Source organism: Phocoena phocoena, chromosome 14 (genome assembly GCF_963924675.1).
Source record: "Phocoena phocoena chromosome 14, mPhoPho1.1, whole genome shotgun sequence".
Taxonomy (NCBI): Eukaryota; Metazoa; Chordata; class Mammalia; order Artiodactyla; family Phocoenidae; genus Phocoena; species Phocoena phocoena.
Window position 1 is genome coordinate 30,826,792 of NC_089232.1, and position 17,140 is coordinate 30,843,931.

The window sequence follows — 17,140 nt, forward strand, 5'->3', positions numbered from 1 at the left end:
AAAGAACAGTACTGAATGACACTTTGTTAAGTGAACAAGCACGTTGGTGACTTCTGGGTGCCAGGTGTTACTCTGGGCACTGGCAGGTGTTCACGAGAATGTCAGGAAAACTGAAGGACATGAGAAACAGAGGCTTGCCCACATGGCTATTGGCCACACAAGAAAATGACTTTCTAACCCTATTCTTGGGAACAGACAGGTAAAGAAGGAAGAAATATGTCCGTTCCTTGGGGCAGCTGGAATGAGGTTAGTGCAGAACCAAGAAAAGACTACTACTGGCTAAAATTTTAACTACAGAAGATAAAACATAGCAAATAAGAAATAGAAAGGCAAATGAGGATCCTAGTAAGACCACCTAAGGCCATAAATGAATTTATTTTCAGGGGTACAGATGAACTACACTTCCGTATACTGAGGACTCGTGTAGCAAAAATCTTTCCATCCCTGTTGGGAATTTTTAAGAAGTAGTAGGAAATGTAAAAATTGCTCAGTGAAAGAAAAAAGACAAAGATGTTTCTGACTTTAAATAAGTAAACACCTTAAGATTCTTTAGACTATAGATGAGAAAACTTGATGATACTCTCAGAAAAACTCCAGATCTAACTATTACAGAGGATAGAGAATGAATTCTTGGGCCTCTGAATGAATCCATCAAAAATGAGTTACAGCAGACTAACTTTATTTCCTTTTCAGTGTTATAGATTGATGAGGAAAATGCAGCTAGGACAATGTTATCAAGGTAACGCAGTTTGATTTCAGCAAGGCACAGGACCAAATCAAAGTATTCAGTAGTACAAAATGGAGAAACGTGAGTTAAAAAGGTGGCTGATCGGGCTTCCCTGGTGGCGCAGTGGTTGAGAGTCCGCCTGCCGATGCAGGAGACACGGGTTCGTGCCCCGGTCCGGGAAGATCCCACATGCCACGGAACGGCTGGACCCGTGAGCCATGGCCGCTGAGCCTGCACATCCGGAGTCTGTGCTCTGCAACGGGAGAGGCCACAACAGTGAGAGGCCCGCATACCGCAAAAACAAAAAAACAAACAAACAAAAAAAAAAGTCAAGCACAGGTGGGGTGCGCCCCTCAGGGACACCATATGGAGGGATGGTCTCTGGGCTAGCTAGAAAGTTAGATTTGAGCACCTCCATCTCTGTAATATTTCATTCCTTGGTTAGGGAGGAATCTGGGGAGATGGGACCCTATAGGGCTTTTTTCTCTTTTTTATTTTAATTTCGATAGAAAAGAAGTGTTTCATCAAAATATAAGATATTTGTTTCTGAACCAGTGTGGCTTGGAGAAGCTATTAAGAGGTAAAATGACCTTGGTGTTTCTGGAATCCCCTTACATTGTTCCTTTTAAGAACAGAGTTCTGATGTGGTTGGTTTACATCTAGCCTGTGGAGTTAAAACCAGGAATTCCCAACTTTTTATGAGACAAAGCCTTTAGATCATGGAAGGGACAGGAACACTGGCACTGAGTTTTCTCTTTGGGAATCCCAGCAGACCTTGGAGAGAGGGTTGAGTATGCAGTTCTGGGGCATACTGGCCAGGTAAGGCTCAGACATCTACCAGGGGGAAACCAGTCCACTCTGAGCATGCAAAGGTACTTGCTGACACTTCACTGGGGATTCCATAGGGAGAACTGAGAATGCAGTTCCTGGAGAAACTTAAGGGCGTTGGTGGGGGGTGGTGAAGGAGTGTTACACTGGTCACCCATAATGTAGAAAATGTCTATAGGAAAATGAAGGGAGACGTGAGCCTACCACTTTCACTCCTCCTTTCTCCCATCTGCCCGTGGCTGCTCATTGAAATGAGTGATCAGTGGAACATGAAACTATTTCTAAACTTGTATCAGTACTAGAGGCTCTGAAGAATTTCTGCCAGTGAATGTTCAGATGGGACCCATCCCCCCCCCCCCCAGAACAGCATCCACCCCTCCAGGAGGTGAGGGGATTGTCAGCAGCAGAATCACACCTTGGAAGGCCAGGGTATGTAGGTGAGAGCTGGCCATGTGGCAGTAGGGTTAGGGAAGGTCCATCTGGATCCTGTCTACACCTCAAGAAAGGACACCAGTCAGGGCCACACTGAATGATGAACTCTGTCAGCTCTTACTCCTGGCATGGCATGGGTGCCTCGCAAACAAGGGAAGAAAAGAAAACGCTTCTGTCCCAGAGATAAAACCCTTTGCTGTACTTGCTCTGTCTCCTGCTTCTACCCAACAGATTCCTCAGATATTTAAAGCCAATATTTAAACATTTCCCTTTCTGTCTTTATCTGGGCCAAAAATATTGAACAGGGCCACACGGTCTCTGACGGAACCTATCTTGGAACCTATCTTAACTCTCCATCATACTCTACAAATTAGATCTTTGTCTGTAAAGATGATGATGCAAGAAATTACTGGCCACATGAAAGATCTATTGGGTTGGCCAAAAAGTTAGTTCGGGGTTTTCTGTAAGATGTTACAGAAAAACCAGAATGAACTTTTTGGCCAACCCAATATTATATGAGAAGAATATTTGTGAGGAATTTCAATGACTGTCTCTACTTCTAAGAAATGGGAGAAGATGTTGAATTATCTCTAATTCGTGTCTTTGAGACTGAAGCTGACATTGCATCTATGAAACCACATCAGGGAGCTATTAGTAAAAAAACAACTGCAAGGACATGAAAAAGATGGCACCTAATTTTGAATTCATAATGGACCAATGAGTAACAGATTAGATGTAACAGTACGTCAAATCAGTGATTTTTTTTTAATGACCTGGGAAATATCTCTTAGAGCTCAAAAGGACACAAAGATAAAAATACAGAGGAGAAAAATCTGAAAAACAGAATTAAGTGGTCCAATATACAGATAATAATAATTGCAAAAGAAGAAAGCAGACTAAGGTTGACGCAGTCATCGATGAAGTAATTCAAGAGAACTTTCTGAAGCTGAAAAAGATGTGTCCTTAAGATTGAAAGCATTAACTTCCAACGTGACTTGACAGGTTTTCATTGCAAAGAAAAAAATCTCATAAGCATCCAGGTGAAAACAAAAAACAGGTTTCTTACAAGAGAACACAGTAAAGCTAACCTTGGGCTTCTCGTCAACTACCAGCCACAAGTCAGTGGTAGGAGGCCTTACGGGGTCTACAGATTGTGACCCAAGATGTCATTCACATGCAAAGCCATGAATGTGGACGAGAACATAGAAGGATATTCTCAGACACATAATAGTTCATGATGTAGACATACCCCTCACATGCCCTTCCTGGAAAAATGTCCAAAGATCCTACACAGCTAGATAGCAGCTGTATCAAGGTTAAAAGCCCCAAAAATGGGAAAGATATGGTGTAGAAGAAACAGTGATGATGTGTGTCCAAGTAACTGTTGTTGATTTAGTTATATTTAGTACAAGTGTCAAAATTAATTAGTGGGCTTCCCTGGTGGCGCAGTGGTTGAGAGTCCGCCTGCCGATGCAGGGGACGCGGGTTCGTGCCCCGGTCCGGGAGGATCCCACATGCCGCGGAGCGGCTGGGCCCGTGAGCCATGGCCGCTGAGCCTGTGCGTCTGGAGCCTGTGCTCCGCGGCGGGAGAGGCCACAGCAGTGAGAGGCCCGCGTACCGAAAAAAAAAAAAAAAAAAAAAAAAAAAATTAATTAGTAAAATAAAAGTTACATATAGAAATAAGTGCAAAAGGGATATGAAATCAGGCTGTAGTAACTGGTAACTGGGGACAAGAGGAAGGAGGAAGTAAAAGTACACTGAATTCCATATCTAATGGAACATCCAATTCCATTCTTTTTTTTTTGGTGTGTGTTTGGTACACGGGCCTCTCACTGTTGTGGCCTCTCCCATTGCGGAGCACAGGCTCCGGACGCGCAGGCTCAGCGGCCATGGCTCATGGGCCCAGCCGCTCCGCGGCATGTGGGATCTTCCCGGACTGGGGCACGAACCCGTGTCCCCTGCATCAGCAGGTGGACTCTCAACCACTGCACCACCAGGGAAGCCCTTTCATTCTTAATATTGATAATTAGAGAAAATAAGTTAAATATTTTAAATTTAAAGATAACCATAAATAGATATATCTAAATCATTACAAGGGAAAAGAAGTCAAAGAAATATAGTCCCTTATGCAAAGGACAACAACAAAAAAGGGAAAACAACTAGAAATCATAAGCATTTATAAAATGTTCTGTGAAAGCAGTGGTTATTTCTCAGCAATGGCAAGTAATTTTCTTAGGATTTTTCTATTTTCTAAAATTTCTACAATGAAAATGTATTACTTTTTAAGTAACGAATTATAAAACTCTTTCTGGGGCTGTTATAAAAAGTTGTTTTATATGTAACACACCACCAGTAAAACTGAAGCCTGGATGGAAAGCCCCCAGTGATATTGATGAGATATTATCAAGATACTCTGAGGCAGATGATTTAAGATTTTGTAACTGGTGAGATACAAGATGTGGCAATTTGGAGAAATTATAGGGCACCACCTTCTATATCAGGAAGACTGAAGATGTGGTAGACATGTTGCTATCCTGCCTTGGTGAATTTTTTGTCTAGAGAGTTTTGATGATCTAGTAAACTCACATCAGCTGTGTCATTTCAAACAAGACAGCTGGACCCTGCCTGCTCTCAGTTGTGGCCACAGTGCTTTATATTTTGTTGTGTTCTCAGACTTACACTTGAAGAGGTAGCCTTTGCTCAGTTACAAATGCTGGTCACATAAACATTGAGCAAGGACAAGTCACTCCTGGCCCACAAAAGATTATTACCAACCCTGTAGAGGTTTGTGAGGGTTGACCTGACCAGAGAGTGGACAGGACATACCATAAGCTGAGGAGCAAGGGTTTCAAACTGGAGGCTTCCAGTAAGGGTCAAATGGACTTGAGATTCTAAGTGTAAGACATGTTGGTATTTTGGGTGAGTTTCCCAGAAGGGACTATGGGAGAAGAGGAGAAAAGGAAATGATTTATTAAGAGGATTTCTCCCTCATCAGAAATTCACTAACCCCCAAACACTGTTCAGACTTAGCACTTGAGTAACACTCCCTGCTGTAATAGACAAGCCCTGACTGCTGTTTATTTCCTGCATATTTCAAAGTCTGTGCAGGTGTTCCTGGCCTTACAGACTTCTTTCCTTGCAGTTATCCAAGGACCCAGGCTCCTTCCATCTTGTGTCTCCTCCCTCCTCCATGCCTTTGGAGGAGTTCTCTCCATTTAGCCAGCAGCTAGGGAAAGAAGAAGGGAGATCTCACTGGAGAGGTTTATATGGACCAAAGTGGTGCATATAACTTATGCTCACATCCATTGGCCATAACCTGGTAACATGGTCACACTTACCTGCAAGGGAGTCTGGGAAATGTAGTCTGTGTGTCCAGGAGGGAAAGTAAGAGAGGTTTAGAGGAGCTCATGGGAGTTTCTGCCCCAGATTTTTTACTTCTTCTCATTCCCTGCCTCCTTCATAGAATGGTTTCCCAAATGTCCTCTTTCAATTAAAAAACAAAACAAAACAAACAAAGACATGAGTATAGGAGTTGGAAGTGGAGTGGATCACACAGGCCATGTTCTTTCTGGGGTTCATTGTTGTTTATAGTGGGAGCGTGTGAGGTTTCTGCACCTAGAGGCCAAGCCTGAGGGCAGCTTTTACTAAACATCTCTCATCTTAGCATCCTCTATCTTCTCTAAACATTTATTTTGTGTATCCCTCCTCCTTATGGCCCCTTTAATGATAAAACACAAGGCAGTAACGTGATTTATGTTATGCAGATTCAAATCTAGATTCATAAAGGCCAGTTTCTATAAAACTACAGTTTTATCTGTGAGTAAAACAATGAAAAATAAAAATGGTGTAAACTTTATCTTTTTAACGTTGTCCAGTTTTAATTTTAAATAATGTTTATTTTCAAACTCTAAATGTTCATCTTATAAAATTGGGAAAATTATGAAAGAGAAAATGATTGCCCATAATCCCACCACCCTCTCAACGTCTCGGTGTTTTCCTTTTGGAATATAATCTTAATTAAAGGGCTTTTATCTAAGGTCAACCAAAAGGCATCAGTATAACTGACAGGTTGAAAAGCAAGAGCCACGAATTTGTCAGGGGACAAAGTCCCAGCCGCAAAAATCACATCTATGTTTTTAAGGCTGTTGAGCTTTGCCTAAAATTTATCTCCGGATGCCTCCATTTCCTCACTTTAAAATGAGGAGTGTCCCAGACCGCATCTGCAGACTGTAAATGAACAAGGCATCTGTCAAAAAGTTCTGAGGGCATAGAGTGTTCTAGAGAAACAGTTGTCCTAGTAGTATTTACATGTACTCAGTGTGGAGGGTTTGAAGGGATTATGGTTCAAAGACTCAACAGGAGGAAAGCATTTTTTCCTAAGGGTGGATTGAGGGTTTCCTGCCAACCACTTTACCTAACAATTTTGATATTAATAAAGAGGAGAACAGAGACACACAGAGACTGCAAACCTAGGTGGCCCCAGGCTCCAACGGGGCTGTTCTTCCAACAAAGCCAAAAGAGAATTCCCCGTCCAGCAGGACTCAGCTCTAGTTCCCAGAGCCATTCACATTTTGATTCAAAGCTGGCTGATGAGAGCCAAACGAAGATATCCTTGTTTGCTTTGTAAGTGGAAATTTGAAATGAAGTATTTTCAAAATGCTGGTTGACACCCAAGAGGATGTAATTAGAATAAGGGGCTTTCTGGTTTGATGATGTGAAAGAAAGAGATGATCTGTCTCTTGGAAATCAAATTATTAAATTGTAAGAGAGAGGGGAGGTTTGACTTTCAGTCTTCAAAGCAAAATCACTACTGGCAATTTTCTTAATTGTTTTTTTTGCTTAAATCACTAAGGCCAAGGTAGAGAGAGAAGGAGCAGCCAGGGGCTGGAGAGCAGGGTCCTGAGGAGAAGAAGGAAGAGCTGGGTTGCGGGCGGGGGCGGGAATCTTCCACGTGTGGTGCATTTCCCTTCTATTTCCATCTCATTTTAATCCTTCACGGACTTAATATGCAGTTTGGGGGCTACTCGGGGCATCTCACACAAGCCTCTCCCTTCCTCATGCGCTTTGGGGGAGGAGGTGGTATTACTGGTGAAAGCTGGACGCAGGTAAGAGGCCAAGTTGAAATCTGTTTGCTGAGCATCTTTAGATGAGTACGCCCAGAGTCTGGTTTTAGCCCATACTTCACATGATGTCACTGAGATTTTATTTTCGATTCCTAAAGCCTCTTTGCTAATTAAAACCATTTTGCCTTGGGACTTTTAGCTCGTTTAATTCTAAAAACAGCCCTGAGAATTTCATGGTAATTCCTGATTTGTTTACTCTTCAAATGAAAGAGTTGTCTTAACTGCCGAAAGTGCCCATAAAGATTTAACCCTCAACTCATTCTTTCTCTCTTTCGCCCTCTCCCCACTCTCTTTCTCTCCATGCGCCCCCCCCCCCCCCACACACACACACCCTGAAGCGACAATGGGGCATATTAGGAAGAGCAGGAACTTTAGAGACTGCCAGCCATGAGTTCTGGTTTCAGCTCTGCCATTTGCAAACTTAGCAACATTGAACATCCTTAACCTCCCCCGGCTTTACTTTCCTCATCTATAGTCTGGGGTAATAATGAGTACCTCTCAGGACTTTTGTGAGAATTAAACAGAATTCTCTGTATAAAATGCTGGGCATAATGTTTGCATTTAGTAGACAATGTGTTAATGGTAGCTACTATTCATGATAATGGTCGTCATCATCATCGTTCACATCATTGTAGTCCAACCGCAGAAAATCCACACTGGGTTAAAAACTCTAAGCCCAGTTAAAATCTCTAAGCCCACTTTAGGTGGGATATGAACCTAGCAAATTGTTTTTATGTTCATGCTATGTGATTCTCTTCTTCTCTTGGATTAGAAAAGGATACCAGAAGTGATGCAAATTCTGCCTTTGCCTTAGAAATAAGCACAAGCAGGATGAACCCCATTGGGGTCAAATACCACTGGTGACTTTCTCTCTGAATGTGTGTCTGTTTTCCTCTCTCTCTCTCTCTCTCTCTCTCTCCACCCACCCCACCACACGCACACGCACACGCACACGCACACACACACAGGTGTTGTGTTATTAAAAACAGTATCTTTGTAGGAAAATAGGAAATATGTTGTCTATGTTGTCTGCTTCTTCACCGATACCTTTCTTTGAATTTGGTTCCATCACGTCTGATTCCCCTTGGGTTTTACCCAAAGAGAGAAATGCTCAGAGGGAATTAAATTAGCTCAGATGCTCCCTTAGGTTCCCCCAGCATCTTGTTTAAAGCTGTAAAAGCAATTCAGAGTCCACTTTAGCTATGCTCTAAGCCAGAAGCTCCCGATTTCTAGGGCATGAGCACCATGTAGCCCAGGGATTGGGGCTCTCGGGAGAGCATGCTTTGTGAGACCACTTAGTACCATCCTATGGACCAGCCCCCCACCCTACTTCCAGCTACTCCTCGGTTAAGCATCATCTGTGGACAGATAGAAATCTCTTTTGCATCTTTTTCAGCTACTACTCCCTTGTGGGAATAATAAGTCCCATATGTATAGTTCCCCACTCCTCCCCCAGATAAAGTAATACTTCCTCTTGCCTCTCCTAAAAGTGCACCTTTCTGATTACTAGAAAGTAATCTAGTTTCCTAACTACCTAACAAGCTGAGAATTCCCCTTCCTCATTGCCACATGATTTGTAGATTTTGATTATGTGCCTTCCCAGCATTTGTCTTCTGGGACTTGAATAGTGTCCTAATTTTCTACAGCTCTTTACTCTCTTAGAATCAGAGAGACCTGAGATAAAATCCCAACTCTAGTACTTTCTAGCTACGTGTCCACTGGCAAGTTTATCTAATCTTTAGTTTCCTGTTCTCATCTGAAAAACAGAGAATAGTAATGCTTACCCCACAGGGTGGTTTGAGGTTTTAGGAGATAAAATGGTATCCGTGTTCTTAAGTGGGGATGAAGGTATGGGTAGGGTCCAAAGTCAGTTTAAGACCAGGGAGAATGTGAAGATCAAATAGGGTCAAAAGTAGCCGGTGTTGGAAAAGATTGCTTAAAAAGTAGTAAATCTGTAGTCAGAGATCATGTAATAGGAAAAATAGATATCTTTTAAGTATAAGGTTTACTCTCAGGAAATTGAGCATCTTGGGGTGGGGGATGGTAGTAAAAACAATAGTGCTACACTCCCCCCATCCATGGAATGGCAAGAGGAATTGCAGGGCTACTTATTTTTCTCTCATCACTTAACTAAAACAAATGACCGCTCCCTCTTAAATGATGGTATTGTGGGGCTTCCCTGGTGGCGCAGTGGTTGAGAGTCCGCCTGCCAATGCAGGGGACACAGGTTCATGCCCCGGTCCAGGAAGCTCCCACATGCCGCGGAGCGGCTGGGCCCGTGAGCCATGGCCGCTGAGCCTGCACGTCCGGAGCCTGTGCTCCACAATGGGAGAGGCCACAAGAGTGAGAGGCCCGTGTACTGAAAAAAAAAAAAAATAATAAATGATGGTACTGTGAAGCCAAACTGCTTTCAAATTGCTTTATATCTACTATTTTTAAAGTATCCACTGTCCTTAGTTTTAATAGTGAATGAGTTGAGTGATTATATTTATGTCATACCACTGCCCCACACATCCCAAATACAGCAAAATCGAATTCCCCTTGATTGGCCAGTAGGCCTTAAGAATAACATGTGTTTTCCTACTTCTGTGAATGTAGCTGGGCTTACTCTTCTGTACTCTGCTGACTTCCACTGCTCGCTTGAAATTGCCCCCTCGTTCATCTGCCTCCTCACACAGCCTCAGGAAATGCCCTTATTAATTGTCTTCCTCTGTGGGATGTTCCTCTCTGTGGTAAAGGTCAGCAGTGTTGCCGTGCTTGATACTGGCAATGCTCTTCCTCCTTGGGATCATTTATAAAACTTCTAATAGTTCTTTTTCTCACTCCCCCAATGCTCAGGGAGACCAGGGTCCCTGCCTGCCAGTCTCTGTCTGGAGAGGTGACTGTGCTCTGTACCATCCATTTCTCTAAGCCCTGGCTTAGCACTTGCGCCACCCAGGTGTGAAGCGTCTGTACTAGCCTTTCCTTCACACGCTGGCTAATTTTGCAGGTTCATGCATTGCCTCATGTAAGCCTAGAGTTCCATCCCTGTAAACTGGGCCCACTGACAGCCTAAAGTGAGCCTTCTCCATCCCAGAACTGAGCCTAGACGACTTTGTGACTCTAGCCTGGCCCTGGGAGCATCAGCGTGTGGGTCTCAGATGCACTCAGGTCCATATGCTCCCCTAGCTTCACCGGGGCTGCTAACCAGTTCCCATCTTCGTTAAATTCATCTACTGCCTTTTCTCTTAGACATTCCAGAAGCATTAGTTGGCTTTCCCACTATAGCATCTGAAAAGAAAATACTTCATCCCAGGTCAAAAACCTGGCTGAAAGTTCCTACTAAAAAGCCAGGTGTCACTCGTAAATTGTCAGAAAGTTAGCGATGATATTTGAGGAAGTAATGAAACGGCTATAAATGATGTAAGCTTTGCAACAGGCAAATGTGTTCGCAACTTCTAACACCTGGAGAAGAGAGTGAGGTATCCGCTCCCAGCGACCAGCCCAGCAGAAAGTCCAATTAGGGCAGCTTTTAAAGGGGGTGATCACCTCAGCGGTGTGGGCGCTGCTCCCAGGGGAGCAGGGCTGTCAGAAGGCGCTGTCCAGATGGCTGCCTCCCAGCCCTTCTGAACTGGAGAGACCCCTGCTGTGAATCGAATCTGTGGCTTCCGTGCCCCTCAATTGCTATTCCAGACCCTCTTCCTGTGAGTGGGGTGGGGGCTACAGGCCCTGTGAGTGGGTCTGTGGTCTCTGGGCAAAGCTTTCACAGCTTCTCAGGAGAACAGTGGTGTCTGCGAGACATGCATTTGGTTAACAAGCCGGAGAGGCCTCTCATAAATTTCAGAGCAACAGGAACTGAGCAGCTTTGAAACTCCCGCTGCAGATGGGCTTGGTATGTCTGTTCCTCAAACCAGAGCATTTGATTTTACAGTCAGCCTGCGTGCTAATCAGACCTGGTGCCTGGAGGAGAGGAGGGCAGGGTCCCGAGCCCAGGGGAAGGGGCAGCCCTATCCTCCCTTGCCTGGACTTCCACCCTGCCCCCCCTTGGAGTTTCCCTGTTGGCCTTTACTACCTTCCTTTTCTAAATGAGGTGGGTTTTTTCCATTTTAAGTGTCTAGACCTCTCCTTCCTTCACTTTGATATTTCCTTGAGTTTTCAGAAAGAAGAGAAAGAAAAATTAGAAGGGGAAGAAAGTAGAGGAGGGTAAAGGAAGAATAGGGAGAGGGAGAGGAGGAGGAAAGGAGAGAGACAGAGACAGGCTTCGAGACTCATTCTCTGGGAAAATGCTGGAAGTTGGGGCATTTCCTTATAAAGCTCATTGTTATTTAAGTTACTAGCAAATCCTCCACTTGTTATGACCGCCTGCCCTGCCTGGACGTAAGGCCAGCACCTGGCACGTAACCCACACTCAGAAAGTGGTGACTGTCTTCTCCCCTCCCAGCCTCCCCCAGAGTCCCTCTCCTCCAGAGCACCCCTGAAGCTTCTGGGAACATCAGTAGGACCGGTCTTGTCTGTGTGAGCTCAGCGTGTTGGGGTTTTCATTGATGATTCTAGTGGTGTCTGAGGCAAACACCTTTAAAAGCCCTAAGACAGGAATTCCCTGATGGCGCAGTGGTTGAGAGTCCGCCTGCCGATGCAGGGGACACGGGTTCGTGCCCCGGTCCGGGAAGATCCCACATGCCACAGAGCGGCTGGGCCCGTGAGCCATGGCCGCTGAGCCTGCGCGTCCGGAGCCTGTGCTCCGCAACGGGAGAGGCCACAACAGTGAGAGGCCCGCGTACCGCAAAAAAAAATTTTAAAAAAACAGCCCTAAAACAAGAGCAGTTCCTCCCCTTGACCTGTCACACTCTGTGCAGGGCTTTTAGCACCTCAGCCCATGAGGCTTGCCCAGCACCTCCAGGCACAGGAGCCTACACCTCCCGCTGAGGTTGCAGCAAGCGCAGAGGGCCAGGATGTGGCCCACCTGCGGACTGTATTTGGTTCCCTCCTCCCGTCCACTTCCCCAGTGCAAACCACATCCCCCCAGAGCAAACAGAACCCGCCCTCACTATACACGATGAACCGCGCTCGGGGTTACGGATCACGATGGCTCCCAATGCAGTCTTGAACTAAATGCTCACTTTTAAGATGTTTGGGATTATATTAGGAGGACAAGCTTGTGTAACGGAATAGAAACAGGAAGTTTACATGAGTGCGTGCGTGCGTGCAGGCACACAGGCAGCGTGTGGTTACATAGTTCTCCCTAAGTGGTGGATTGAAGGTGGGTTTTATTCCCTAAGATGTTTTTTTATTCTACACTGGCATTTACAAAAGGTGTCCACAGTGATGTATCACTTTTGTAATCAGGAAAAAGGTGTTTTTTAGTAATCATGATCATTGACTAGCATCAAGCTCCCTTGGTCCCCTCAGCACCTGGGCTTGAGTAGGAACGGTGGGACTGTGGAGGAGTGGGACCCCAAGCTCTAAGCATCAGACTCCCCTCCTTACCCTGGTCTCTGACTGCAGGGAGCAAATCCAGCAGGCATTGGCTGCCATCACTGTGACCAGGGCAGGGAGTTTCCTCATTGCCTGGGCTCTTCGGCTCTTAGTGAGCTGTTGAACGACAGACGGTTTACATTGGCAGATGCCTCTCTGTTGTCTTCATGGAGGATGTCGTCCGCCATGACACGTGAAGTCCCTTTCAAAAGCAGCTGCAGAAGAGAAGTTGCTCTCTGACCTTAGACTTGGGCAAAGCTGAGTCTGTCCTGCAAATGCAAAATAGGTGCATTTCTACTTAATGGACTGTGAACACCCTTGCTTAGGTGGCTAGGGGACAAGGAGCTTCAGCACATGCGCGTGACTGTCTGACGTGTGTCTTCATATGTAACCTGATACCTGAGCTCTTTGCTCTTTTCAACCCCTGCCCTTATATTCCTTTGCTCTGCTCTGTCCTTCACTCCCCTTCTCTGGCCCTTTCTCTCCATCTCTGTCTCTCCCTCCTTCCCTCTTTCCCTTCCTGTCTGTGTGTCTCCTCCTCTGCCTCCTCCCCCCACCCAATTCTCCCTCCGTCCCTCCCTCTCTGTGTTTCTCTCTCTCTCTCACACACACACACACACACACCACACACACACACGTCTTTCCCATTTGCGTCTCCTTTTTATTATTTATTTATTCTCCTTTTATTTATTTTTATAAAGCCTCCTCAAGTCATTTATGAGATGAGGCCAAATAGCCATAAATACAGGTTAAACGAGATCGTGGCATTGAGTCTACCCCTCCCCTGTCAGCTCTGGAGAGTAGGGTTCCCAAAGACAGATCCTGAGTTTTCCTTTTAATGTATTTCTATTGACCTGACACTTGACCACAGAGAACCTCAGCAGATTCCAGGCTTTAGTATCACACAGGAGTTTGAAGAGCTGGAAGATGATCAGTTCCAACAAGGATCCCTTTCAGGATCCCTGTCATTTTACTTCTCTGAGAGGCCTTTTTGTCTCTATCCTTTGTTTCCTCTGATACAAGCCTGTCTCTCAAACATTAGTGCACATCAGAATCACCTGTAGGGCAAATGGTACTGTATATCAATTCTACCTCAGTAAACCCAACTTCTAAAAAAACCACCTGGAGAGTTTGTCACACGGATTACTGGGTCCCACCCCAAGGACTCTAATTCCATAGTGTGGGGTGGGGTCCATGAACTTGGCCTTCTGATAGGTTCTCAGGGGTGTGAAGCTACTGGTCCATAGCCCACATTTTAAGAAGCCCGGCTCTAAGCCCTGACAAGGGACTCCCACTAGCCCCTTGGAGGTGGTTGTCTAAATGGCCTTTTGTAGAGCTTATCAAAAGCCTTTTTTAATGTCTGAATCAAATTAGACCCACTAATCTCCAGCCACTTCATCTCTCCATATTTGCCCCTTGACGAGTTTAGCCAGCACAGAGACACCAGTTATGTGAACTACAGCAGACCCTTCCAGCTTCAACTTACCATCCCAGTGTCTGCTGTCAGCAAGTGGCCAAGTCACGCATCGGCCACCTGGGCCTGGGACTCACAGGTAGCAGTTATCAGCCAAGGCAGTCGGAACCCATGTCCTAGAGGCCCCTGCTGCCTCTGAGTGCCCTCTCGCCTTCTGCATCGCGGACTCTGCTATATTTTTAGCCTCTGCTTTTTCCACTGGAATTACAAGGTTTTCAAAATTATGATTCTTCTGGAAGCAATAGAGAGACAGCAACATAAGTTTACTATTTCGTGGTGGTCAAAAATCCCACAATATGAAATTGGGACTTAATTCACTCAAAGAGCAAGAAGTCCAAACACATATTTTTTTCCCCCCAAAATACTTGAGAAAGGCCCACTCCTCAAATGCCCAAAACACAAAATATAAGAGGGCCCCCTGAAAGATGCAACAGAAACATCTATCATGCCATCTTGAAATCGCTGTCTACTATGTCTCAAGTGTTATTTGGACAAAACAAGGCTATTGGAGTCTAATAAAATAAATCCAAAGTGATACCCTTTGGGCTGGCCATTAGGTCATGTGTGGTTCCTTACCGTGCTTCCAGCTGGCCTGAGAGGTTTGGTGATGCCCCAAACCCTTGAGAGTTACAGGTGCCAGGGCTCCGAGTGGACCCAACTCTGCTGCCTCTCCCTCCGCATCAAGGCTTTCCCAGTACTGCCTGTGCCGCTCCTGGGTAGACTTCTATGCATTAAGTCATCTTCATGGCGTGATCACGCCTATTCCTACCACCCCAGAGAGGCCCTACCACCATGTTCATGTAAATCCTTCTCAATTTAATGGCTTTAGAGTACTCTTTTGTGCCTTTCTTCGGTTTCCTACCTTTAAAACAGATTTTTATGAAGGCTGTCTTTTAAAAAGTCATCACTGTCACCTTGCAAAAGTAAAATTAGGTCATTCTTGGGGAATAGGCTTTAAAAGTAAAATTGCTCTGGTGTCTCTGAATTACACTGAGTCTTTTGGAAAGATTGTTTTGTTTTCTACAAAGTTAAGTAAATAAGTAAAGCCCCACTGGAAGGCTCACAATGCAGGCATCTCTGGTCCTGTGCTGGCTGTTAGAAAGTTAGAGCTGAAGAGGAGGTACTGGTAGAGACCAGAAACCCCAGCCATCCAGGCTCCCTCTCCGGTGGGGTGGACCCGTGGGATGTCTTGATATGCCTTGGATCTGAGCCGAATGTCTTTTCTCTCCCCAGCAGACCCACCCGTGGCCGCAGCTGTGGTGTCCCATTTTAATGACTGCCCTGCTTCCCACAGTCAGTTCTGCTTCCATGGAACCTGCAGGTTTTTGGTGCAGGAGGACAAGCCAGCATGTGTGTAAGTGTCCCCTGGGGTTCTGGGGCTGCAGACGTGCCAGCAACTCATTAAAAGAGCACTTCCCTCCAGAAGCCATGCCAGAGGCCCCTGAGAGCCTTGGAGCCGACGTGTTAGAGAATCAGAACAGCGGGCTAAGGGACACCTGCTTCAAACCCAGTTGGTTAACAATCCAGGTTCCAGAGCCCTGGCCCAGAGCCACTGAGGCAGAACTCCTAGAGTTTAGAGCCTGGGAATCTGCATTTTTAACAAGCACCTCAGGTGACTCCTGGGTTCAACAAAGTCTGAAAATTCCTGGATTCACGTTTTTTTTCTTTTTTTTTTTAATTGAAGTATAGCTGATTTACAGTGTTGTGCCAGTTTCAGGTGTACAGCAAAGCGATTCAGTTATTCCTATATATATTTTTTATATGAAGACTATATTCTTTTTCAGATTCTTTTCCATTATAGGTTATTACCAGATAGTGAATATAGTTCCCTGTGCTCTACAGTAGGACCTTGTTGTTTATTTTTTATATGGTAGTGCATATCTGTTAATCCCAAACTCCTAATTTTGGTTCAAGTTTAATTCACTACTTAGAATTTCTGGAGGGCAAGGCACTTGTTTGGATCCCTTTGAATAGCTGGAGTCTCTTAAGACGAGGTCTCCGCCCTCATCCAGCTAATAAAATAAGCCAGAAGTGCACACAGAGGGTTGGTGTACATGAGTGGTAACAGAACAAAGCAACTTGGAAATAAAGATGCAGCCCAGGGCGTGGCATTTGCCACCGAAGGCTGAGCATGAGCCCCCGGGGGCTGCTTCTGAAAACATAGCTGAGCCCCACCCCAATCCCCTGAATCAGAATCTCCAGGAATGGGACCCAGGAGTCACATTAGTTAGGAGCCACCAGTGATTGCCACGGTCAGCCCGACTGGGCAAGAAAGGCCCATAAGGAAAGCTTCCCGGAGCAGGTGTCGGGATTTGGCTGGTGTGGAGAGCAGAGAGGTTGCTCCAGGCCTGGAGTGTTGGGCGACCTGCCGTTACAGTCAGTGAGGCCACAGTAGGGAGGAGACAAGATTGGAGATGAATTGGAAGCCAGAGGCTGTTGGAAGTGAGCCTTTATTCTCTAGGCAGTGGGAGCCGTGCCACTCGTGGCAAGGGGTGTTTTAGGGAAGTAAATCTGTGCGTGGTGGAGTACTGTTAGGTGGCCCTATAGTCAGCCTTGGCACTGTTGACTTTTGGGGCTGGGTAACCCCTTGCTGTGAGAGCTCACCTGTGCTCTGGAGGGTGTTAGCAACCCTGGCCTCTACCCACTAGGTTCCAGGAGCACCACCTCCCCCCAACAGTCGTGACAATCAAAAATGTCTCCAGACATTGCCAAATGTCCCCCAGGATGGGGGTGGTGGGGTTGGGGGCAGAGGAAGAATTGCCCTCCACCCCCATTAAGAACCACCCATGTCTATGAAGTTGCCATTTTTATAGGTCAAAAACGGTTAAAATCAGCAATTTCATATGATCCAAACTAATAATACCAGTAAATAATACTAAATGTTAATAAAAGCCAGCATTTATTGGGCTTTGCTTCATTCCAGGCATCGTTCTAAGCATGATCCATGTGTTAATTCATGTAATCCTCAGAACGATCCCGTGAGGTGGGCACAGAGAAGCTGTGCCCAGATCACGTAGCAGAGCTCACATTCAGACCCAGCCCGTCTGGCTCCTAAAACTGCATTCTTAACCATGATGCTTAAGGGTATTGGATGAGTAGCCC

General features: G+C 45.5%; 1 protein-coding gene across 2 annotated transcripts in view; it reads left to right on the forward strand.

The window, feature by feature from the left end:
* TGFA (transforming growth factor alpha) overlaps positions 1–17,140 on the forward strand; it is a 102,961-nt gene that overhangs the window by 69,062 nt on the left and 16,759 nt on the right. Inside the window, exon 3 of one of the 2 annotated variants that reach the window (XM_065891122.1) lies at positions 15,272–15,392. In XM_065891122.1, the coding sequence (XP_065747194.1) occupies positions 15,272–15,392 (121 nt within the window). The remainder of the gene's footprint in view (positions 1–15,271; positions 15,393–17,140) is intronic. The other variant, XM_065891123.1, reaches the window with a different exon arrangement.